The sequence below is a fragment of the Schistocerca americana genome, chromosome 4, assembly GCF_021461395.2.
Source record: "Schistocerca americana isolate TAMUIC-IGC-003095 chromosome 4, iqSchAmer2.1, whole genome shotgun sequence".
NCBI classification, from domain to species: domain Eukaryota; kingdom Metazoa; phylum Arthropoda; class Insecta; order Orthoptera; family Acrididae; genus Schistocerca; species Schistocerca americana.
In genome coordinates, this window is record NC_060122.1 from 150,025,857 (window position 1) to 150,053,108 (window position 27,252).

The window sequence follows — 27,252 nt, forward strand, 5'->3', positions numbered from 1 at the left end:
CACAGTTACACCTCCAACAGTCAACATGGGCGGATTCAAAATGGTACAACTATCGCTGATGGATTTGTCAGTCAGCTGACATCCATTTTCCACGTTCTGAGTCAATCAACTTTCCAGACCGACCCCTTCTATTGCTACTGCTGCTCTGAGGATAACAGTATACTGTCTGCCTTCTTTTATACTGGCGTCACCCCCTCTAGTGACGTCTAACGGCCAATGCCACATGACGTACGGCTGTCGGGATACAGATAATGTAGCTAAACATCCGAAAATATTCAGAAGTGAATGCGAAACAGATGCATGTCTTGATCCAACAGTAGTAGCCCATAGAGCAAACGTATTATCACCTAGTGAATTCGTTGTGCCCAAGGCCCCCATTGAATTTAAACATTCCATTGCAGTTTCTGGCGTTACAATTTACTTACATTCTGTAGCGTCGTCCGTGAACAGCCTAACGGAGTTTCCGACGACACCGAAAAGATAATTTAAAGACTTAATTATCCTGTGTTTATCCTGACATTACTTTTTCATCAGTGTATATAGTCACGTTAAGGAACGTCGTCCAGTTTTATGTTCCAGTAAGTCCAACTTTCAATTACAAACCTTTTTCGCTGCTCGTATTCTGTTCACTAAGCAACAATGTGAAACTGTATAGAATGCCTTTCTCAAGTCAAGCAACATGATATCAACATTTAGAGGAATTCTTGATGGGTACAGTAGAGTAGTGTCCGAAACCCCTATTGTCTTATACGCCACTTCAGTACATTTAAGATTGTTTCATCGTCCTTATACAACCTGTCCCACTTTCAAATGTTGTTGCACCTGGGCACGTAAACTTCGTCCTCAGACCCGGCGGTACCGACCGACCGCCGTGTCATCCTCCAAACTGGCGTCACTGGACGCGGTATGAAGGGGCGTGGGGTCTGCACGCGGCTCTCCCGGTGACTGTCAGTTTTCGTTATGTGGAGCCGTTACTACTCGGTCAAGCAGCTCCTCAACTGGCACCACGAGGCTGAGTTCACCACGTTCCAGTTCGCCAAGCAAGGAAAAATCCTTGTAGTACCGGAGTGCTTCACGTGGCAGTCAGTTGCGTTGACCACTCAGCTACGAAGGCGGACATTTATCGTATACCTTATGAAGTTTTCGTTGTGATGAAACTCCAGTATAAAGCTTCTAGGTATCCGGCGTGAATCCGATAATCTGGTCGACAACCTCTTGTACTACGTGTCACATGAACAGAAACCACACCTAAAAAGATCCAAACGCCGATAAGAGTTATTTTCCGGGTATTTTACTGTAAGGGATCGACAGACTCCAGTGGCTTGGTAAATAGTAATTGTAACTCGCTTGGTTTTTTCCCCCTATTTATATTTCTTGTGCATTGCATTGAAAACATAGGAGTTCGACAAAGGTATGGAAACACAGAGTAACTCAGCGTCTTTTGACATCCTTAGTTATTCCTTCCCATCTTCTTCATCAAAGGGTCGGAAAACTTCTAGGTGTGATGAAGACAGTCTTCATAGGGGAAGAAAACATTCATCACGAACCCTGGTCTTCCAGGTTGGCAGTTCTGCGATGGCGTGCTCCCTATCCACAGCAAAACTATAGCCAGCTAAAATACCCAGTAATATGCTTCGGTTTTCGGATGCTTTTGATGGAATTGAACAACGGAAACAAAAATGGACTTTGCATTTTGGTATCTAGAATGTACAGGGTATCCATAACAAGCAACAAGAAGTTCTAATAGCTATAAGACAACACGACATTGATGTGGATGTACTTTTTGAAAGTTGTGATTATCTGCTGGAGTTCGCGCGTTGTTTTGCGGAGTGGACAAAAGCAGCAGCGCGAGAGCAGCAGTATCCATCATTCTAAACAAACGGTGATCAAAATGTCACATCGTGAGAAGCAGTTAGTGAGAGGTTGATAAAGCTCAGTCTGAGAGCTGGAGAGATGAATATAGTGATACTGGGCGTGTATGCACCTAGTGAAGACTCGCCATTGAAAGTAAAATATTTTGAACAGATGCTGATAGGAACTACAGAAGCCGTTCCAAGTGGCCACGAACTGATAATGGCAGGATATTTTAATAATAGAGTAGGGAAAGAGAGGAATAGTAAGCCAATTGCTGGCATGGAGAGGACGTTAGGAATGAGAATGGTAAAAGATTGGTGGATTTATTGGAGCAATGTGAATTACGAGTACAAAGTACATTCTTTGCGCACAAGGATATACATAAATTTACATGGTCTAATCATGCAAGAAGATTGATATCAATTATTGATTGTTTAATCTTGAAGCAAAAGGTCAATTTAAAAATTCAGGATGTGAGTTGAAAGAGAGGCACATTGTGGAAGCGACCATCATTTGGTGAAAAGTAAAATTTATGTTCCCTATACTTTCTGGAGTAGTTTCCAACAGAAGAGGTCGCAACATACTGACAAGCCTGAGATCATGAAGAATTTCTTGGACAGTTTCATGGAAGATAGTACTACGTACGTGTACCAACAGCGACTGGGAAACAAATTGAAAAGTGCAGAGAGAGCAGTAGAAAAGGAATATGAGCACATAAAGAAAGTCATAGATGAATCAACGAAAGAAGCCGTTGGAGAATAAAAGAAGAAGATGAAAACAGTTTGGTGGGATGCAGAAATAGAAGAGATGATTGGAAGGAAAAAGAAGCTGATTTGACGTTCCTGAATATGAATGATAGTCAAAGTAGTGATAGACATAGAACACTATATAGAGGAATAAAAAGAGAAGTGTTAAAAAGGAAAACCAAGGCGTGGGAAGGAAGATGCGAATATGTAGACAAGTGATTGGTGGTGCTCGTAGTGCTGAAGCATGGAGAACAATCAGATCAATGCCAGTGTCAACTAGTGACGAGTTACATCATAATAATATTAGTCATGATCAATGGGAAATGTATTATAAGGATTTATTCCAGGAAAATAGGCCTGAATTTTCACATAGTTGTGAAGTGAGGATACAAGAATAGGAATTATGGCTTTCACCTATAAAAGTTCTTGAATAGGCTGTGAGGAGCTATAAGAGAAAGAAGGCACCAGGTTATGGGTCAGTGTATCCAGAGGCGATGAAATATGGTCCACTGAAATCGCTGTATATGCTAAGGAGGCTGTTTGAAAGAGTATTAAATGAAGAAGGTGTTCCTTCGAAATGGAAAACATTTTACGTAAGACCAGGGCATTAGAAAGGGTCACATAATGACCTAAATAATTATAGGGATTGCCAGTGATCCCCTTCGTTTGAAAACTGTACTCAAAAGTAATCAAAGATCTGGTAGAGAAAGAGATAACTAACAAAAATTGGAAGCATGATTCCGATCTGGAAACTCGGTAATGGATAACATCTTCACAATGAAGTAAAGTAAGTGCGAATGTAATGTGCAAATGTTACACTGGAGACAAATGTTGCATTGATTGACCTGGAGAAAGCATGTGATAATGTAACCACCAACAAACTGTGGGAACAGTTGAAAGAGATTTCGTTGGATGAAAGACTGCCGGCCGGTGTGGCCGAGCGGTTCTAGGCGCTTCAGTCTGGAACTGCGCGACCGCTACGGTCACAGGTTCGAATCCTGCCTTGGGCAGGGATGTGCGTGATGTCCTTAGGTTAGTTAGGTTTAAATAGTTCTAAGTTCTAGGGGACTGATGACCTCAGATGTTATGTCCCATAGTGCTCAGAGCCATTTGAACCATTTGATCAAAGACTGCTAAAGGCTGTTATGAAAGTAACAGAGCAAGAGTAAGGATTGTGAATAGTCGAATAGAAAAATTCGAGGTGAATAAGGGCCTGCGGCAGGGATGTGGGCTGCCACCGACCCTCTTTAAGCTATATCTAGGAGCAATCCTGCAGACTTGGCATAGAAAATCCCAGGTTACGGGAGTCACAGAAGAAGGCGGCAAGACATTTAGCCTATATTTTGTAGAGGACCAGATTGTACCAGCAAAAGATGAAGATGATCTGAGCCACATGACGAGAAAGATTAAAGAGGAATACAATACAGTTGGTGTGAAGAAGTTGAAAAAGTGTGAGTACTTGGCTGTTGGAACGGTAAAATTAAATAATTTCGAGGTAGATAGAGAAGTAATTGTAGGTGTGGAAAAGGCAAAATATCTTTGAGTATTATTTAATAAACAGGATGCAAGCAATGATGAAATCACCAGAAGGATTAACAAAGGCCGAGCAGTTACGAGGGCAATGGATTCTGTTCTGTGGAACAAAAAAATAAGAACAATGAAGAAAGGAATGTATAAGATCATAGTCCAGAGTGTGGTTTTGCACGGAGCAGAAGACTGGGACGTTATCAAAAGAAGTAAGAAGAAGCTGCTTGCCACTGAGATGGATTACTTAAGACGAAGCTCAAGCTGTAGTAGGATGGATAGGATAAGAAATGGCGTTATGCGGAGATAGATAGGGATGTTTGTGACGCCATAAAAGACAAAACAACTGATGTGGTTTGACATGTCAACAGGCTGAATGAAGACAGAATACCAAATAGAATACTAGGATGGATACCATCCCACCGAAAGAAAAGGTGTCGCCCATGACTCACCTGGCAAAATGATGTGGAGGAGGCAATGGATGCAAGGAATATGACACGAACGTTGAGCAAAGTTAGGTCAGAATAAGATGGCAACTGGAAGGGGGGGGGGGGGGCGGAAAGCGACGCTAGCTGTAGATAGTCCGCAAGAAGAAGAAGGAGATGGCGAGAAATACATTCTTTAAAATTAATGGAGATGCTAGCCAAGTCTCCAAGACTGCAGGCTGCGCTATTGTACATAGTTTAGCAGGAACGGCACCTGTGCAACGTCCCCAATAAGTTGCAAGAGTCAGGCGTCGTCAGAACCGTGTTCTGTGTAGATGTGAGCGCATTACGTCGGAGCTAAGTGAATTCAAATGAGGGAAAGTTGTTAGTGGTCGTGTGGTGGGTACTTCTGTAACCAGTGGATCTGATGTGTTAGGTGTTTCAAGAGGCACCGTGTCGAATATTTACACCGCTACCAGGGAAAGCGCAAGAAAACATCATCTGCTATATCACAACGCGGACGACTGTGTGTGTCGAGTGATAGTGACAGACTGTCATTGAAGAGGATTCTGACGAAAGATAATAAGGCGACAGCTGCGCAGCTTATTGCAGATCTAAATGTCGCACTCCTGAATCATATCAGCACCAGAATAACACGAAGGGAACTCCATAAGCAGCGAACTACAGGGCGAGCTGGAATTCTAAAACCACTCATCAGTGACACAAATGCGTCAACATGTTGGCGAAGCCATGAAACCTGAACTGTGGTGCAGTGGAAGAATGCCATTTGACCGAATGAGTCTTGCTTCACACCGTTTCCAACTTCTGGCCGAGTGTGAAACACGGCGCGGCTCTGTGATCATTTGGGCAGCGACATCGTGGTAATCCATGGGACCCATGGTTAGTCTGCAAGGTTGCGTTACTGCCAATGATTATTTGACCATTTTGCTTGATCATGTTCAAATGGTTCAAATGGCTCTGAGCACTATGGGACTCAACTGCTGTGGTCATCAGTCCCCTAGAACTTAGAACTACTTAAACCTAACTAACCTAAGGACATCATACACACCCATGCCCGAGGCAGGATTCGAACCTGCGACCGTAGCAGCAGCGCGGCTCCGGACTGGAGCGCCTAGAACCGCACGGCCACCACGGCCGGCTTGCTTGATCATGTCCATCCCATGGTACAATGTTTGTTCCTCAACGGTGATGTTGTGTTTCATGGTGACAGGGTGTAACACGCCCGGGAGTACTAATGGGGATGGGGGCCCTTAAACTGGTTGTCACTTCTGCTTTTCTAGACCGTGCGCCCTGTCCACACCACGTACCTGATAATCCCGCGGCGGTCGTACTGTCCTGCTCCACACTGCTGGTGGCTTGCCTGAAATTATCTATCGAAATATGCAAGCGAGTCAAGGGAGCCAGTCATCGTCAGAACACAACACTGATCTACGTCTGGTATGAACAACTATATTCTGAGACCATTAAAGGAAATCGCAGGTTGCACTGTTTACATTCTAATTCATAAGTGTTTATCCCAATTAATGTATGATTACCAGTCCACAATATCACTTGGACGAGCGTACGCGTAACCGACACGACGCGGGTGATTGTTGATGATGCGGAAGCCGAATGATCGCACGAAAGTTCTTACGCTCGTCACGCATACACAGATATTTGGTACCAGTCCTCCTTGAAACTAGTAATAAATTTTAACACCTTTCAAAGAGTTAAATTTACAGTTCACAGTTCTCAGTTGCACGAGCGTGCGCGTAACCGTCTCGACGCGGCTGATTGTTGACGATGCGGAAACGCAATGACCGAACGCACGTTCTCACGCTCTCTACTAGACACTGGCACCTGTTTGTACTCTTTTATGGTAACTAATTTTTGCTGATTCACATTAGTTCATTCTGAGAGACCGAACACGGCGCGGATGATTGATACTGTACGGTACGACACGCAACGAGAGGATACACAAATACGTTATCAGCAGCACTGCTCATTTTTAAATTACTTCTTGACGCACTTTCCTCTGAATCACTTGCATATTTTATCAATTTACTGTAATAACACTTGCAGCAACACTTCAACTTCCATGCTAACAATGCCTCTCACATGCAGAGCTACCCACAACATAACATAACAGATCCGTGTCCTACGCTCGACTCTGCAAAAACGCTGCCCGCAAAGATACTCCGCAACCAAGCCTGCGATATGACAATACGCTTACAAGGACCCCTGTTCATACATCTCGCATTGTCCAAGACTGGTTTTGCAAGAACGAAGATGAATTGTTGTATCTCTCCTGGGTACCGCAATACCCAGATCTCAATATTATTGAACTTTCATCGTCAACTTTTGGAAGGGGGTGCGTGTTCGGTAGCCAACTGCTTTCCTACATTGTAGTAGGCATTTTAATGTGTTGTGTTTTTAGTGTCTCCCTATTTTTGTCCATCGTTTGCATCTGCACAGTAGTGAAAATGACGACGGTATGCGCTATGTCTCTTGTTGGAAGGAAACTTGTTCTTCTCAGTCAGGGCACTTTCAGCTGACGGTAGTGATGCACACCTCAGACCTCACCCTCTCTTTGCGTCAGTGCCGCTCGATTCCGCCTCGTGTTTGTTTCTCCGGTAGTGCTAGTCCAAGCAGTCTGCAAAGCGAACTGGAAACCTAGCCACAGCGGCAGCACCGCCGTGTTTACTCTCCAGAAACAGGGAATGCAGGTACTAATAGTATACACTGCACTATTCTAAGCGAGAGAGATGGCGTAGTGGTTAGCACACTGAACGGGTATTCTGCATGACGACGGTTCATATCCTCGTCCAGCCATCCCTAAATCGCTCCAGGCAAAAGCTGGGATGGTTCCTTCGAAACAGGCACGACTAATTTCTTTCTAATTGTTTCGTAATCCGACCTTGTGTTCCAATGAACGCGCTTTCCACGGGACATTAAATACCAATCTTCTTTCGTTCCTTTCCAGTATTCTTGCAAGTGGAGCGCTGTCACAGTACTACTCTCTGTACGCCAGTGCTTTGCATAGCACAAAAAATGACCAGTGACTGCCGCTTTTGTTTGACAGTACTCCTCGCACACTATAACTGTGACAACATTTACTCATGGAACAATGTGGCTGGCTAAATCTCAGTCCACTTTACTTACGATGCATCATTTTTTTCGTAAAAATCATATATGACTTTTCTTTTAAATTACGTCGCATTGGTAGCACATAATGACTTACTGCTTGTGAAACTCTTTACAAACCAAGTTTCAGGGACAATATTTTTTCTCGGAAATCCCTCGCTAGCCTTGATGTCCATTTCCATGCAAAACAAGTGCCATGAAATGTTCACAAAGTCTGTATTTCTCTGTATTGTTCATAAAATCACAGAAATTGCGACGGAATGACATAGTTATCGATATCTTCAGTTCGATGTTTATTGTGCGTACGTTGGTTCTTCTTCTTTGAAGCAGAATCCCACTCCGCTCTGCATCGTGCCTCTGCTGTCGTGGCCGGCCGAAGTGGCCGTGCGGTTAAAGGCGCTGCAGTCTGGAACCGCAAGACCGCTACGGTCGCAGGTTCGAATCCTGCCTCGGGCATGGATGTTTGTGATGTCCTTAGGTTAGTTAGGTTTAACTAGTTCTAAGTTCTAGGGGACTAATGACCTCAGCAGTTGAGTCCCATAGTGCTCAGAGCCATTTTCTGCTGTCGTATTTTGCACGCCATCGACTTATTCAGCTTTAATGTTCACAGTATTTTTTGATCGGTATAAAGGCACCTACGAGGAACCAGACCCTTAATTATGTTTTAGTGGTTGCATATTACAGCCTTTTTTACTGTTGTTAGAGTATATTTACAAAGATAACTGGACAAACAAACTGAATAGATCATAATTGGATTACTACTCTGTAACAAGCCACTGGAGAACATGGACTCATTCTACCAAAGTACTCAGAAAATATCCCTAAACAATACCCGAAACGTTGTCGGTGGAGTTCGTGTTCACCAAGCACGAGGTGTGTGCACCTACGATATGTAAATCAGCTTTCATTAAGAATGCGTACATACGCTAGTACGTGCTAAAAGCTCTTGTCATGGGGCGAAGGAAGAACGTATAATTACCACCTTTTGTCGCAAATTGCTTGCATTCGACGCTGGTGCAAGCGTGGGGAAGAGATGACGTGAGTATGAAATGCTTTGATGACTCGTCCTATTACTTTCGCAACGGAACGGAAATAGCCGATGGTCTACCACTTTCAGATCTGCTGTCGAGAAGCATAACGGCAGACGAGATCGAGCACGTGCCACAGGGGCTGGCACAAAATTATTTGTTCGTCTCTGTGAGAGATGTCGGAGAAAATTCTTTTTGGCGAGGACAATAGGTAAGGAAAATATCTGATTTCGAGTTGCACCGTGCAAGTTGGCCAACGAGAAGAAGGTAACATGAATGAAACTGCTGTATATTTCACTGACACGAATGGCCGAGATCCGTCTTTTCTCCAAAACAGTCATAATAAGGGGTACGACCAGTCAGTTCCAGATTAGGCTTGCCACTTATAACAATCACTATGTACAGCTGCCTGTATTACACTGCAAAAGGCATCGAAAGACTTGTGACATAAATGGTTCGATATCTCTGTGAACCAGCCCACCTACTTCACAAATGTTTTCAAAGTTGCTTCGTAGCTGATGATTACTTCGAAGACGACTACGAGTACTGGTATTTTGCATCTTCTGAAATCTGTATCACTGAACTTGTTAGACTCATAATGTATTTTACGATAGTGTACTTTGCTGTGTTAGTTCCACGACTGCTTAGTCCAGTATCCACAAGCGTTTAACCTACAATGGATCCACGGAGCAAGAGGAGGTTGCTAATATGCGCTAATCAGTAACATCGAGTTTGGTAGGAAGGAATTTAGTTACAGCGTTCCACCAGTGAGACTATGTTTGAAGAGGAAAGGCATGACGCAAGGACGTAAGGTCACTGGTCGACTGCTTTTCTAGCGTGGAGTAAGGGGAAGCAGTAGGATTCAAGCTTCCACAGCCGGAATAAATTTCCATAATATTCTTGTGAGTTTAGATGGTACTGTGCTGTAAAATGAAGTACCGATATTTCCACCACCACTAGAAGCTACCGTCATCCAGACATGAATAAATAACCCAGTTAAATGCAAGATGCAGTGTTGGCTACAACGCTGATACATTATTTTTCAGCTTCCTATGGTCTACAAAGCTGTTTCTCAAATTTCAGCAATAATGTAGAGACTTCTAGTATTCTGTCGGGATGGGGCGTTTGGCAGCCTCTTTTTAATGTCTCTGAAAGAAAATAGGCAAACACAAATATTTTTAAAAGTATCATTGACTGAGAACTATGAGACTGTTAAAATTTCGGCCGTTCTTTCCCAGCGGCATTCATTCACTAGCCAAATCCGACCCCCATACACTTTAAAATTGTTGCCGTAGCATGTAGCGACAAGTGCTATTAGAAATGGTGCTATCTTTACAAAATCAAGATAAATATCGCATCCTACGTCACAAAAAGTATATCTGATTGGTCATTACAAAAAAAATCATTTAATGATCCAGCCACTCTGTTAACACATTAAAATCTCGTTCCTGCTAATTTAGCCAACAGAATACACGTCTCACAAAGATTTTAAGATCCACGCTGATGACATTATTAAACGGAAGACAGATCAGAGATGCCTTTACTGCCTTCATCCTTCTATCTGTCACTTGCAGTCACTCTTCCAATCCACAGAATGCCGTGGTTCAACATGGAGGCGACAAGACGCAGAGAGACGCACACTAAGCCACATGGTTTGACACGCAAGCTTCGTTCAGTGCCACATTTGCTGATTTACTTGACTCTGATTTCCTGCAAAATATAGGGCGTTTCAAAAAGATTAATTCCATTCACATGGCTATATCTTACACATGAATGAAGATAGGAACTTGTAGTGGATTTTAATTTACTTATCGAAACTAAAAGTTTATTTGCCGCCACTTTTAATTCACCGATTCATATGTTTCCTGCTGCAGCTAGCTCGCTCGCTCGTTCATTGAACAGTAGCGAGAACTTGCCGACGACTTCATACTTCAATAGGATGGAACACCACCGCACTGTGACTGCATGTAAAGAGTGTTTGTTGACAGTGAAATGCCTCCATGATGGATCGACCGTAAGAGACAAACGAATCTCGCATTGATCGCCAATGCAGTCTGATCTCACGGTATGTGTGTGTGTGTGTGTGTGTGTGTGTGTGTGTGTGTGTGTGTGTGTGTGTGTGGGTGTGTGTGTGTATGTGAGGAGGCGAACGGGAAGCACTCCAGACGTGCTCGCAAGAAAAATGGGACGGGTTGAATATTATTTGAATGTACGTCGTGCGCCCGTTGGAGGGCATACTGGTCAACTGTGAAAGGTAAATGAAAACTTTGATCCTAAACGTAATTGTAAAATGCACCCCAACGTTGTAGGCGCATGCGCGTAAATGAATACATCCGTCTAATATCCGATGGTTATTTTGTAAACATAAACTTCGTGGTTTTGTGGGTAAGTTGGAATCTATCATTAGTTTTAGTCGTAATTTACGTGTAAGATATAGTCTTTGTAAAGGCAGTATGATCTTTTTGAAACACTCTGTACTTCGGTGACTAACTTAGTCGTTTTTATCAACGAAATCTGAATAAAAATACGCAATCATTTTAATAGTACTTAATTATACTGTACAATTAAGGTCGTATTGTATTGCATAACCTTTCCAATTTAGAAGTATAACTGCGATATTGACTGTGCATTGTAATTGCTAGTTCTCTTTACCAGGTGCTTTAGAAGGAAGGAAGGAAGACCAGGGTTTAACGTTTAGTCGAGGACGAGTTCTTGAGAGATGGAGCACAAGTTCGGATAGGGGAAAGAAACTGACTGTGCCTTGTGAAGGGAACTATCGTGGCATTTACCTAAAGCGATCAGTCAGGTGTTCTTTGTCGTGCGCATAGCTGAATTCTATGTAACGTCCTTATTAATTTGCGCACGCTGCAAATATTGTAATGTTGTTGTTGTTGTTGTTGTTGTCTTCAGTCCAGAGAGTGGTTTCATTGCAGCTCTCCATGCTACTCTATTCTGTGCAAGCTTCTTCATCTCCCAGTACCTACTGCAACCTACATCCTTCTGAATCTGTTTAGTGTACTCATCTCTTTGTCTCCCTCTACGGTTTTTACCCTCCACGCTGCCATCCAATACTAAATTGGTGATCCCTTGATGCCTCAGAATATGCCCTACCAACCGATCCCTTCTTCTAGTCAAGTTGTGCCACAAATATCTCTTCTCTCCAATTCTATTCAATACCTCCTCATTAGTTATGTGATCTACCCATCTAATCTTCAGCCTTCTTCTGTAGCACCACATTTCGAAAGCTTCTATTCTCTTCTTGTCTAAACTATTTATCGTCCACGTTTCACTTCCATACATGGCTATACTCCATACAAATACTTTCAGAAATGACTTCCTGACATATAAATCTAAACTTGATGTTAACAAATTTCTCTTCTTTAGAAACGCTTTCGTTGCCATTTCCAGTCTACATTTTATATCTTCTCTACTTCGACCATCATCAGTTATTTTTCTCCCCAAATAGCAAAACTCCTTTACTACTTTAAGTGTCTCATTTCCTAATCTAATTCCCGCAGCATCACCCGATTTAATTCGACTACATTCCATTATCCTCGTTTTGCTTTAGTTGATGTTCATCTTATATCCTCCTTTCAAGACACTGTCCATTCCGTTCAACTGCTCTTCCAGGTCTCTGACAGAATTACAATGTCATCGGCGAACCTCAAAATTTTTATTTCTTCTCCATGGATTTTAATACCTACTCCGTATTTTTCTTTTGTTTCCTTTACTGCTTGCTCAATATACAGACCGAATAACATCGGGGATAGGCTACAACCCTGTCTCACTCCCTTCCCAACCACTGCTTCCCTTTCATGGCCCTCGACTCTTATAACTGCCATCTGGTTTTTTGTACACATTGTAAATAGCCTTTCGCTCCCTGTATTTTACCCCTGCCACCTTCAGAATTTGAAAGAGAGTATTCCAGTCAACATTGTTAAAAGCTTTCTCTAAGTCTACAAATGCTAGAAATGTAGGTTTGCCCTTCCTTAATCTATTTTCTAAGATAAGTATTGTAATAAAAGTTGGGATCTCTTGGACCAAATTTTTTATTTCAGAGTGAGTCTCTTTTCATGCAGTTTGTTAATACTGAATTTTGGGAGTGTCAATACTCAAGACTCTGCGTTTGGGTCGGCCTTTTTGTCATCAGCGTTAAATCAAATATGTTGCATAACATTTCGGGGAGCGACTGTCTCTCAGCAGCAGAACTGATGCAGATCATTATACCATTTCAGAAGGCATGTTCAGATTCATCGATACGTCGCAGTACGTTCATTGGCGGTATCAGGGACAGTGTTTTAAGAAAATTGGATGCCATATGTTCAAATCGTGCATTAGTGAAGGCAATTTTAGCTACAAACAATGAACTGCAAGCCAAGGGCAGAGGAATCAACCACTGGAAAATCGAGAAGCTCTGACAGCGTGTAAGAAGGCTGAATAAGTGGAAGTTGCTTAAAAATAATACCGCTAATGGAGACATGCAGAGGTTCAAAAGTTCAAATGGCTCTGAGCACTACGCGACTTAACGTCTGAGTCATCAGTCGCCTAGAACTTAGAACTAATTAAACCTAACTAACCTAAGGACATCACACACATCCATGCCCGAGGCAAGATTCGAACCTGCGACCGGAGCGGTCGCTCGGTTCCAGACTGTAGCGCCTAGAACCGCACGGCCACTCCGGCCGGCAGACATGCAGAGGATAAAGGGGCTTTGTGACAGAGTACGACGACAGACGGACTGGTTTCATTCTGTGCACAACCGTGAAAGCACAGCAGCAAGTCCGCTGAAGAGCTGTCAGGCTCACTGCAGGGGGTAGCCCGATTCTTATTTGCTTTGTATTATTTACGGATTGCGTGGTGCACGAACACCAGATGTCACTCACTGAAACTGCCGAGAAACAGTTGGTAAAATAGAGATGGCAAGAACCACATGTTGGCGAAGTGGAAAGTTAAGCAGCCTTTCTGCACTGAAATCTGAAGAATCTTATGGTTCAGTGAAACTATTGGAGGTCAAATTAAAAATGTTATTTCCAGAAAAGGAAATAACGGTAACAGAATTGACGTATTGGATATTGGGTGGTTCTACCTACGTATGGCTATTAAGTGGGTAATTGTGAAAAGTAAAAACACAAATGGGCGTAGTTCCAACCACAATTGTTTTCAGGATTTTTTTTTCTGCATTCATCGCTTCTTCCCCGTTTTGTAATGATCAAAATTTGTGAAAAATACTATGCCACACAGCGGTTCGGAGTCCACTTAAACAGTATATCCTCCTATAAGGGGCTACCTAAGTCAGTTCAATAGAACCTTGTCAAGTAAACCAGTGCGTCGTCCAAACCTATGTTGCGTAGAGATTAGCTTCACTTTTGCCTTATTTACTAACACGGTGCCCGTTGTCCACTAATAAATTTTTATAATTTCTTAAGGTCTAACGGAACTCGAATAGAGTGCTCTTAGGAGCCGAGTGTTGGTGGGGTGCCGGCCGCTGTGGCCGAACGGTTCTAGGGGCTTCAGTCCGGAACCACGCTGCTGCTACGGTCGCAGGTTCGAATCCTGCCTCGGGCATGGATGTGTGTGATGTCCTTAGGTTAGTTAGGTTTAAGTGAAGTCTAGGGGACTGATGACCTCAGATGTTAAGTCCCATAGTGCTTAGAGCCATTTGAACCATTTTGTTGGTGGGGTAGATGTTCAATACAAATGGGGGAAAACAACAATGTGAAGGCTCGAAATAACTACAGAGCTCCCGTATCTGTGTCTAGTGTCTTACAATTGGCCACCTAGTATTGACAAAAAATTGTAGCTCGTTATTGTAAAATTTCAGGAAAATAATTTTTTTTCAGGAAAATAGCTAAGTAAACTATGTTCATAATTCCACAAAAAGAGTAATGTTTCCTATTCCAGAATGAGATTTTCACTCTACAGAGGAGTGTGCGCTGGTATGAAACTTCCTGGCAGATTAAAACTGTGTGCCAGACCGACCCTCGAAGTCGGGACCTTTGCCTTTCGCGGGCAAGTGCTCTACCAACATTTTTTTTTATTGCATGGTGTGAGGTCAGGTGAACATGAAGGCCACCGGAAAAGAGCTCTGTCGCTTTTACCATTACGACCAATCCAACGGTCAGCGACTTAAGTCGTTCAACCAATCTCGTGCAGAGGGATGTCAATGGGGAAGGACTCCAGCTTGATGCTAAATAAAGTTTTTTAAGTTCACCTTCTAACATCCTTGCAACATATGCAGACAAAGGTCCGTGTCAAGGAAGCTTCACCGAAAGAGCCTGCTCCGTACACTTGACACCGGGACAAGTGCAGAAAACGATTTTGGAGACTGATATTGTACACGTCAATGAGGATGTTATGACGTCCAGACAGAACACTACCAGTATTTACCTTCCCACTTAGCTGAAAAGATGCTGCATCACTGAACACCACACGATCAAAAAAGTCATCTCACTGCTGCAACACCTCACATGCGAAGTTATAATGTACACGATAGTCATACGGCTTGAGGGCACGTACCAACTGTAACTGGTACGGACGCTTGTTGAAACATTTTCTTAAAACTTTCTACACTGTTGTCTTGCTTTTCAAAAACACTACTTAGGACTACGAAGGGAGCATGCTCTAACACGGTCAATATTTTCTTCACTTTTGGTCGTTCTGTGCTTTTCCCCTTTGCATGTAGATCCAGTCGATTTGAAATGACTGATTTCTTTCAGGAGTGCTAGTTCTGCAAGGTTCGCAAGGAGAGCTTCTGTAAAGTTTGGAAGGTAGGAGACGAGGTACTGGCAGAAGTAAAGCTGTGCTTGGGTAGCTCAGTTGGTAGAGCACTTGCCCGCGAAAGGCAAAGGTCCCGAGTTCGACTCTCGGTCCGGCACACAGTTTTAATCTGCCAGAAAGTTTCAATGTTTCCCATGTGTACTTATGTAAATAAATATTGCTTTCACTTATTACTTTGTTAGTTACAAATAAAAATGACCTTATTTCAAACACTATGAATATCTTCGCGCCAGGAAACACGTCAGAAATTGGAAAACAAAAATTGCGGAGAGGTGTCAGAGAGTCAACATTTCTTTACGTACCTCAGTAGCTTCTGATGAGTCTCTACGCAGGCACGCAGTTGTCGGTGAACGACGTCGTGTCCCAGTCGGATCTGAGAGCTTACTTCGCGGACAGTGCTCGGTTTAGACTCGGCCACCATCGCCTCGACGGCGCTCAGGTCGGCGAAGCGAGACGCCAGAATTCTGAACTGGACAGACACGTGGGCCATCACGGCCATGAAGAAACAGTCGGTGTCCATGTTGATGAGCGAGAAATAGGCGGTACCGACGCACTGGAGGGCGTAGGAGCACTCGTACAGCGGGGAGCGACCCCAGGGCTCCAGGGGCAGCTGCTGGAAGGGCCAGAGGCGCTCGCCAGATGGTGCCAACAGCGGGATCACCGCCCACGAGAGGAGGGCGAACAGAACGTACCAGTGCAGGAAGAGGGTCAGCCGGGTGGCGCGCACCTGCGAGCGGCGGCTCAGCTGCAGCAGGGAGGAGTCGCGGTCGCAGAACACCTGCTGCTCCGCCGCCATCTGGCCCACTCGATGCACCAGCGCGTAGAAGAGCGGACGCCGGCTGAGCAGGAGCGCCGACTTGGATAGCGCTGTCAGAATGACGAACAGGTTGGCCAGCCCGAGCGTGACCTCGGCGAGGCCCCCGGGCCGCAACCAGAGACCCACGGAGGCAACGGCGAGGTGCGCCACCCCCACCGCCAGCACGGCCGCCGTGTAGGCATGGAACAGCGCAGAGCCCGCCGGCTGCCACAGCCCCAGCGCGCACAGTAGCCGGATGTTGGGCCGCAGCACCGACTGGCCCCGCCTCTGCTGTGTCTCGCACTGCGTCATCGCTCTCGGCCTCTTCCTCCCTACCTGTTCCTCCCAAAAACTCCCAGAATTCCGACCGGGCCCCCAGTATCCCACGCATCTTTCCTCCCTCTATTTTTATACACCCGTCACCTAGCGTCAATATTAAACGCTCCGCAATTCTTACAAACCTCTCCCTTCGACCACCCTAAAGAGAATTCTCTATCAGCGTAAACAGGACGGTTTGTAATTAATTACTCGCCCGTTACAGCCAAGTCGTGGTTCTCAAGTGTCGATTAACGTTGAATTACACTCGGCCGATTTTAATATTGCAAATGAAAGTAAGTCGATATGAAGAGTAAATATTGCATCAGAGAGCGCGCGCCCCCCTAGCGCTGGGATTGAGAGAGTAAATTATACATCCGCAAAGCAGGGAGACGGGGCGAATACTGCCAGCTCCGACCGGCTGATGCGTCCTTTCTCGCGTCCGTGGGTGCCGAGTCTGAACCCAGTAAGCAGCTCGACACCTGGGACAACATGTACATGTGCATGCATGTAACACCTGCTACGATGTTGTAACACTACTGCACAACATACATCTCGTAACATACTTTCAAAGAAAGAGAAAATCTCGCAATTACGAGGGTAATCCCAAAAGTAAGGTCTCCTATTTTTTTATAAGCACATAAACCTGTTTATTTCTACAATGGTTTACATCAGTTTACAGCTTCAACATTCAGCTATTTTTCGACGTAATCACCATTTCTGTCGATGCATTTTTGTAGACGCTGTCGCAGTTATATAGTACTGACTTGCCACCCAGGGACTATCACCTCTTCCCTAGGTTGAAAGAACATTTGGCCGCAAATCGATTCAGCTCCGACGACGAGGTGAAAGAAGAGGTTCATAACTTTCTGAATAGCATGACGGCGAGCTGGTATGGCATGTGCATACAGTAACTGCGACAGCGTCTACAAAAATGCATCGACAGAAATGGTGATTACGTCGAAAAACAGCTAAATGTTCAAACTGTAAACTGATGAAAAGCATTGTAGAAATAAACAGGTCTAAGTACTTATAAAAAAATATGAGACCTTATTTTTGGGATTACCCTCGAAGTTTGGTACCGTTGGTTCGCATATCCGACGAGGTGGGTTCTGGGTGTTCTTCTCCAGAGCATATTGGTTCCTTTCCTTGCGGACATATGAGAGTCGTTTCGTATGGGTAGGTGAGTGTAATACATGCATGCATAGTGTAATGATATGTTTTTGTTGTATGATGATGATGATGATGATGGTAATGATGATGATGAGAGACTCTCACACGTTAAGACGACAAAGACGCATAGCATATAACTATAGTGCGTCTCTTTTCCTACTGCACATCTGTACTGTACATGCAACGATTATCAGTTGTCCAATATATCCGAGTTTCTTCCGTTTCCATACACGGGCACGGATTTCGGGAAAACCGGTGTCTACGTTCCTCTACGCAATATCTCACTAATCCAACTGCCATGGACTCGACGGGAGCGAGAGGTGGTAGGCCGAAGAGCACTTGCATATTTTTCCCCCACAGTCAAGTCTTGGATTTTTCTTAGTTTTTTCGCGATTTCCAAGGCGTCAGTTTGTAGTGTCTGACAGTTCAGACTTCGTTTCAGCATTTCTGTCGCAGTGTCTCACATGGCAAACAAGCCTAGAATCACCTGCACCAACCTCCTTCACACACGCTCTGGGTTTCCTCTTACTTCTCACATTAAAGATATCATGGCAGTACACCAGTATAAGTCGTATGTATGCAATGTCGTATGTAAGCAATCTCTTTCTAAACGTACTACAGTTTCAGATACCCCATTAATTAATCGCAATCTGCCCTTCCACCTGCCTAGAACTGAACCTATACGATCCAACGACATCATGGCTCCATACATTGCTACTCCCAAGTATTTGTATCACATAAATAAGGACACTTGCTAGTCATTAATCCTATAGTCGAACGCTACACTACTTTTGCGCATCTTGAGATGCACGATTTCACAGTTCTTTTCATTAAGACATAGTAGACTATCCTTCGACCCAGTGTGATCCTTTACAAGATATGGTTGAATATTACTAAAATTTTATACAAATAACATTTTCTCATTGATATTTTCATACATAAATGACGACGCCATGAGTACTGCAACTGTTGCGATACATAAAACAGTTTTCTACCTCAGCCACTTACTTATTTTGCCATTACGCCTTTCGGTGGTTCACACAACCATATGGCTCTGGGCACTATGGGACTTAACATCTGTGGTCATCAGTCCCCTAGAACTTAGAACTACTTAAACCTAAATAACCTAAGGACATTACACACATCCATGCCCGAGGCATCACACAACCATAATCAGGCGAAAAATTTTTGTTACATAGCTGGTTTTAGTGGAGAACACAGACGTCTTTCCACAGCAGCAGACCAAGGACAATGTAGATTATGTTGCGTCTTTTGCTGATGATAAATATTGTTTTCTAGAAAAGGCTCTTTGGATGTTATAAAACATGAATTGTGACAATAAATGTTCGTTACGTGGACAGTACAGTCGTAAAAAGTCTGCATACTGCTATTTAGCGTATGTCCTCTCCGCTGTCCATCATGTTTACAATGTCACTACAAAGGTGTTATACATGTTACAGATACGGTTACTTGCATTGGATACAAATATAATTGAAAGGTTAAATAGCTGGAGCTTGGTTATTCGATACTCTGCATTACAGCTGTGATTGCACCTTTGTATCCAGTGTAAGAAATCACATATGTAACATGTGCAACATTGTGAAGTAGATTGACGAATAACCAAGCTCCAGCTATAGCACTTTTTACGAGGGCTATCCAAAAACTAAGTTCCGATCGGTCGCGAAATGGAAACCACTGTAAAAATCCGACGAAAATTTGCACAGATGTCCTGGACAGTGTCTGTAGAAAGCCCGTCGATCGCGTCACATCGCTCTTTTCAGTTCTGAGCGCACAGTGAGCACGTAAATGTGCCTAGAAAATATGGCTCCCGCCAATTACGAGGGCCTGGTGAGAAATTTCGCCTGAAGCTATGCAGCCGTCGTAACACAACTATCACGCCGTTCATTCTTCATAACAATTCTCAACTGCACGCTGCATGGGCAATGAAGATCCTACTACAGCGTTTTCAGTGGGAAGTGTTTAATCACCCACAATACAGACCGCAAAAGATCCCCGAGTTTCATCTCTGCTCGCACGAACCGCTGACTATGAAGACAACATTATGGCACAGACAACGAGCTGTAGACCTGTGCAGAGAATTAGCGGAAAGCACTGGCGGCTGCCTTCTATGACAAGGGTATTGATAATTGGTACAGCCCCACGACAAATGTCTAAGTCGGAGCGGCGATTATTTAGATAATTAGCTGGGAGTTGTGGCTAGCTGTTGCAAATATAATATTTTTGATTTTTACAGTAGTGCCCATTTCGCGGACGATCGGAACTTACTTTTTGGATAGCCCTCGTAATTATCTTTGTACCCAATGCGAGGAAGCATCTCTGTAACGTCTACTTTTTCTCTAAGTACAATTTACTGTCACAATTTCGTTTTTTCTAACTTCCAAAGTGCCTTCTCAAAAAAAAAAAATCATCAGGAAAGGATGCAACGTAATTCACATTACTCTTGCTCTGCTGCTGAGAAAAGACGTCTGTGCTCTTCACTAAAAGCAGCTAAGCACGAGTAAATAAACAGTTCTCCAACTGAGGATGATGATCGTGGTGTGAACCATCGAAACGCATAGTGGCAAAATAAATAAGTTATTGCCGCAGAAAACTGTTTTCTTTGTATCCATGCCATCGGCGAAACATTTGAGATTGCAGTTAACACTCTCCGCTATCTCGTTTATCTATATCACGAACAGAAACTGCACTATCACACTTCCCAGGGGTACCACAAGGAATTCTTGCGTATCAGTAGATAATTATCCTTGCCTGATTAAGAACTATTTTCTGAATTTTAAGCAAATTCGCCTCCAGTCTCATAAATGGCGAATATATTTTATTTAGTTGATATAGGTGTGGTTTCTCATGGATTGCATAGCGAAAGCCTACAGTCTTCGAGTCCAGTCGACTACTTCTTTCGTGGGCATTATCACATCGGGCGAAATAGGTTTGTATGTTATCGGTTATTATGCAATTCGTGCTTATTTTCATCAAGACTATGCCTTAGTCATTCGTACGGGACATGCTCCCCTCTAACACTCAGATCCTAGCTACACTGTATTCGAGTTTCGTTAGGCTAGAATTTATCATAGAAATTTATTAGTTGTAGATGAACAGCAAGTTAGTAATTAGATAAAGGCGAAACTCTTCTCTACACTAAGATTGGTTTGGACAATGCAGTGCTTTACTTGACACGGTTCTATTCAAATGACTTAACTAGCCAATAATAGAAGGATCTACATTTTAGCGTGCACTCCGAACCGCTAAGCGATTCGCATTTTTCACAGATTCGGATCATTACCAAACGTCAATGGTGAGATAAGTGCCGAAAAACTCCATTAACCAACTGTGGTTTGAACTCCGCACGTTTGGATTTGTAATCTGACACTCACTTAACTACCGAGTATCTAGGATGGGAAGAACGACTCAGCATCAAACACGATATGCTAGTGCCTATGTTTATTCCGAATAACGACGCAATGTTGACATGGTTGACGACGTATGGATGTTTGGGTCGTGCTCGGATAACGAAATGGCATGCGGTCAGTTGGGTACAAGGAATAGCGACACACTACATGTATTGCAACGGCGAAAAGGAAGCCCTCGGTTTGTGGCAATACATGGTCGACGAGTTCATGCTCTTAACGAACAAAACGCAATACCGGAACCTCTTTGGCAAACTATTTAGGGTCGTCCACGTTCGTAACTGCGCATATGTTTCATGTACAGTATCAAGTACGTCTATTTCGTAACCATTATTTCGTTTCCTGGAAGTAGCATTTTAAATTGAAACTGCTCGAACAATAGCTTCTCTGAACCATACGGTTCTCAAGATTTCATTGTAGAAAGGCTACTTAACACTTCGCTAACACGTGATTTTATTCATCTCTATTTTATCGCATCTTTCTCGGTAGCTTCAGTGAGCGACATTTGAAGTTCATGCACGAGGCTTTCCATTGGTAAGACGAGTACCTAAGCGAACTAGGAGTCAGGCTACCTCCTGTAGTGTGCATAACAGGTCTTTATGGGACTTTCTATTGTGTTTTTATGAGTGTGTACAAAATACTAACGCTATTTTCTGTAAGCATTTTCCAGTTGCTCAGCGTTCTTCCAGACTGTCAGAGCTTCTCAATTTTACAGTGGTTGATTCCTTTACCCTCACCTTGCAGTTTATTGAATGTGGCCAAAGATTGCCTAATACACGATCTGGAAGTAGGAGATAAAATCTAAGATTTAGTAACTATGACTGAAAGTATTTTGACTTGAGGTATTACTTAACTGTCCCTATTTCTCCATATATAACGACTGCTGTGAGAGTAGTGTAGACACTGCAGAACTTCATAAAAATCTGTAGAATAGACGGAAATGCAGTAGCCTCAAATGGTTCCTGTTAGCGAATGGATCTCTGTGTGTGCCCAGTCAGCAAGGTGGCGCAGTTGTTAGCACACTGGACTCGCATTTCGGGCGATGAGGTTCAAATCTGTATCTGGCCATCCAGGTTTAACTCTTCCATGATAATTCTAAACTGATCCAGGCAAATACAGGAATGGTTCCTTTGAAAGGACACAGGCGATTTCCTTTCCCTTTCCTTTTCTTGACACAGTCCCAGTATGTGCTCCATCTCCAATAATGACCTTGGCTCTCCTAGACATAATATAATTAATAGTGATTTTATTAATACAAATGTGATAGAATCCTTAAACAAACTCTCCCTTCCTTTCATCTGCATCCGCATATCGTAGAAGGAAAGTAGATCACAGTTGATACTGCTGTCTGTTACATCTTCCAACACTACCTGTGGATGGATATAATCCACTGGTGACGTGTTGCAGAAGCAAGGAGGAGTTCCTCTTGGCGAGTGGCCTCCGGAGGCTGTTGCGCAGAACTGTGGAGGTGCCTGGGGAGTGTGTAGTGGCAGTCTCTCGTGGTATTGCTGCGTGCCTCTTGAACTACGTACATAGCACTATTTCGACATAAAGACTAAAAAGGACGACGAACCAAGGAAATAATTAAACCTAATTAGAACTGCAACGATTCGTTGAAAGTGGATTGTCTGGATACAGAGCGAATTTTGGGATCTTAGCGGTTGCTAACTTCAACGACAGCCCTATCAGTGGTAAAGCTGAAATCGCTTCAGAGTCTCTGAAATCAACCAAATGAAACTTTTTTGTCACTTCTCACTATTTGTGGAATATTAAGAACATCGCAAAAAAGTCGAAAAATCTGTGGGCTGTTCAAAAAAGGCTTGTTGGTACAGAAGACAGTACTGATCAGAACTACAAAAAATATTATATATGTGTTTCTGAAAAAAAAATCTTATTTGATTTGAACCATTTCCCATGTGTGGAGAATGGCTAGTTGTTGTGTAGGCTGTCTTCCTGTTGAAATTCACTGCCGATTTCTTACTGGTTGTGTTTCTCTTTGTGTTTAGACCTCAGCTCTTAATGCTGTTGTTAGACACAGCTCTTAGAACCGTCTCATACATCAATCGATCCGTATATACGGTTTTGAGGTTGCGCTGGCCTCGGAACAGAGGCAGTGATTCCGTGAAGAATGAACAACGTAAACAAGGAAATGGAGTCCTGTTACCCTGCATTAAATGGCAGACGTCGTACTCTGCTCTGGTTTTAACCAACAAGAACGTCCCACGTATAGCGAACGATATCAACACCGCAATTCACTTGAACAAATGAACAGTAGGTTGGTTGGTTGGGTTATTTGGGGGAAGAGACCAAAAAACGAGGTCATCGGTCTCATCGGATTAGGGAAGGAAATTGGCCGTGCCCTTTCAAAGGAACCGTCCCGGCATCTGCCTGGAGCGATTTAGGGAAATCGTGGAAAACCTAAATCAGGATGGCCGGACGCGGGATTGAACCGTCGTCCTCCCGAATGCGAGTGCAGTGTGCTAAACACTGCGCCACCTCGCTCGGTGACCAGTAGTTAGCGAGATCATTCAGAAGAAGGAGAAGGAATTGCAGTACAATGGTTCAAATGGCTCTGAGGACTATGGGACTGAACATCTACGGTCATCAGTCCCCTAGAACTTAGAACTACTTAAACCTAACTAACCTAAGGACATCACACAACACCCAGTCATCATGAGGCGAATTGCAGTAAACTTGTCACAGTTGGCCCGCCTGATATGGAGCAGCGACGTCTGCAACAAGTTGAAGGTGATCCTGAAAGATGTGTGCGAAGAACTGAAGCTGCTTTTTCTGTCAGTGGATTCTAGGAAGGACCGCTGAAGATCTGCAGTGCATGCTTGCACTTGTTAAGTATGAAGTGGGATGGACACAGAGTAATGCTACACCAAAGAAAGATATACTCGGCGAATGCAAATTGTTTTAGACCCTTCCCAGTCAGTGCTGAGCCATCGCAAGCAAACTCGAGCATAGTGTTGCAACTGGAATAACAAAGAGGTTGGAAAGCTGGTACTGCAATATCGTGACGCACAATAGAGCCCATTGCTACACTTTACAAGAAGTATGAATCACAAATTCACAAAGAATATCTCGCTGTGGAACGAACATAACGTCATTCTGACAGCACTGCATGGTGCTGCAACAACACATAAATCTTATACAAGACGACCTTTTGCTCGTGGTCTAGGGGCTAGCGTTGCTGCCTCTGGATCAAGGGGTCCCAGGTGCGATTCCCGGCCGGGTTGGGGATTTTCTCTGACCGGGGATTGGGTGTTTGTGTTGTCCTCATCATTTCAACATCATCATCTTTTGTGAGAGTTACTAGATTGGATTGTGAAAAGAAAATGGGCTGTGTGAAAACTGGGACTTTGTACAGTCGCTGATGACCGCGCAGTTGAGTGCCTCTCAAACCAAACATCATCATCACAAGAACTCCTTTCATCGTGCTGATACTGCAGGAAAGCACCAACCTGAAGACCTGAAAGTCACAGTTGGGACACCTAGGTGTCCCAACCTACAAAGCGAGGCCTCATTCGGTCATCCTTAAGAAAACATAATGTCATCACCTCTGACAGACAAATGTAAATACTCGCACTCCCGAGTCCCTCTGTCTACTAGTTGCAGTGAACCAGCATCGAGGTAGAACCTTTGACGTACTGTCTACCACTCTACAGAAGACGACTACTTTCAAGACTGCAGCCATCGCGGTCTGTGGGACTTAGCTGCTGTGAACTCCGATTCTCTTCTCCACCGATGTGACGACCTGTAGCGTTCTTCCACCGGCTCGTTGGGGCCGAACTGAAGGTGCTTGACGCGCTATCACACTGTCGCTGTAGTCAGGAGGCCCGCTAGCTGCTGTAGCCCTGACTCACATCTGTGAGCTGACATTGGCCTCATGGCCTTCCTTTGGTAGAGAGACAATGTCGTAGCTCTGCATTACCATCGCCGTCCCGTGCAGAACCACTGGACGCTGACTGGGGCATTCCCTATGAGGTCCTTCAGTGTGCCCTAGTCTAAAGCATCGTCGAGATGTTGCGCATCAGCGCCACACGAGTAACACCTGCAGTCAGCTAGGTGGGCTATCCTGCATGGCACCGAACAAAGATCACAGCCAACCGACCCTTACGGTGAGATAAGTAGTGAGTAGACACAATTCCTCAATTGACCATGGAACCAAGGCGTTGCTTTAGTATCAATGCTTTGTGTGTGTGCGTGTTTGTCTTTGTGTGTGTGTGTGTGTGTGTGTGTGTGTGTGTGTGTGTGTCTGTAAGGGGGGAATTATATGTGATAGTGTATTGGGTACAATATTTTGTCTGTAAGGGGGGAATTATATGTGATAGTGTCATTGGGTAAAATATTTTATAGTACAGGTTAACGGTTGTCGTTTATCACCATTTCTATGCTAAAAATCACCCGAGCTGTTGCAAACGTTACCATGACGAAAGAAAACGGACATGGTTTATGCATGATGGGGCACCACTGCATTTTCACGTCTCATGCGCCATTACCTACCACAAAAGCTTACCCTTTCAACTGACCTTAATCCCTTGGATTCCTGGGTAAGGTCACATTTATAGGCATGTATGTATTCCACGTCCATCGAGAACGTGCACACGTTACAGGGACGTACGTCCCAAACACATGGCCAATTCCAAAAACTGCCAGGTGTGTTTGCACGAGTTCGTGATTCTTTGAAAAAGTGGGCTGAATATGTACAAGAATTAATGTTAGCCACAGTGAGGACTTTTTGTTGTTTCAGCTGATAGATGGCTGTCGTGGACAGACTGGCCCATATAACAGCAAGTACATGTTTCCAGACATAAATTTATAGGACTGCTTCTAGTTTAGACGAGTATTATGCTCTGTAAGAATGTGTCTCTTTTTTTATAAACACTGCTCCACGACACAGAGTTTCAGTTTCCGGTGTTTTTGGTGTGTCGGCCTAAAATAATTCCTTTTGCCTTAATTTTATGACAAAGATAAACCAGATGTGCTACTTTGCCTCACATATCAAATTCACGTCTTGTTACAAGCAGTGTGTGACACCGTTTCACCTTGAGGCACTACCTCCGCTGGATAATTGACCACTCTGTCAAGGCTCTGTGATTTTGAACACAAAACCGTCGATTCGCGCACATGCACCCATGTTATGTAAATCGTCGGTGGATGTCTCGGCCAGAAGTCTGAGATTTACCTAATGATAATTTTTGCAAGTAAACAATCCTGTAGATTCCCCGATCCACAATTCGCGTGGATATACTTACCAAAGGCGACAAAGTTGTTTTTGTACAGAAGGGCGGATCATGGCTTCTATTGTAATTTACATAGAATAACAAGGAAAACTTTACGTAATGTGTCTTTACTTGGTTCACTTGCAGCTCAAATAGAAAGATCTGAATGGAAATCACACGTTGGTTACACTTCTCAGATGACTGACATCAGTGAAGCCGCAGTAACGTCATTTCCAATTATAACACTATTCCAACTCGAGTGTGTCTTATCCTTCGTTTAGCGCTGCCAGACAGACGTTGCCCCCCTCCAGCTGCGACAGCTTCTTTTGAAACTGTGGTATGTGACACCATTGTTACAACATTTTTCGTTCCGCTTGTATTGTATGCAATTTCAAATTAAACTGAATGCCAGTCTTCTACGTGATTTAATGAATCATAATACAAACGGAAGTCCCTCATAGGGAGCCGGTACAGCTTGCAAGCAAATCGTGTTTATGTTATGAAGATTGCAAAATGTTATCATGACGATAAAGTGCAGAAAGCACACAACAACAAAAAATGCCAAAATGAAAACTGAATCAAATGTTGCTATCATCGATATCCAATTATGGCGTTTGAAACAAGGACACGAATCTAAAATCAGATCCCGTCAAGGCAATGCATTTGGATAGCTATCGACATATTCTTATTGTTATTTGATTATTTAGTATCAATTAAAACATGGTCTTTTATGTGCAAAATGTTAAGACGATGACATCGCTTAGACTAAATATAAGTAAAATTATTGAGATGAAAAAAGACAGTTTCAGTTTTGTGG

At 43.6% G+C, this 27,252-nt stretch overlaps 1 protein-coding gene across 1 annotated transcript in view; it reads right to left on the reverse strand.

Moving 5' to 3' along the window:
• The window catches only part of LOC124613315 (odorant receptor Or2-like), a 65,982-nt gene extending 49,376 nt beyond the window's left edge, over window positions 1–16,606 (reverse strand). Inside the window, exon 1 of the mRNA XM_047142011.1 lies at window positions 15,801–16,606. Coding sequence (XP_046997967.1) covers window positions 15,801–16,606 — 806 coding nt within the window. The remainder of the gene's footprint in view (window positions 1–15,800) is intronic.
• Between the last annotated feature and the right edge of the window lie 10,646 nt (window positions 16,607–27,252).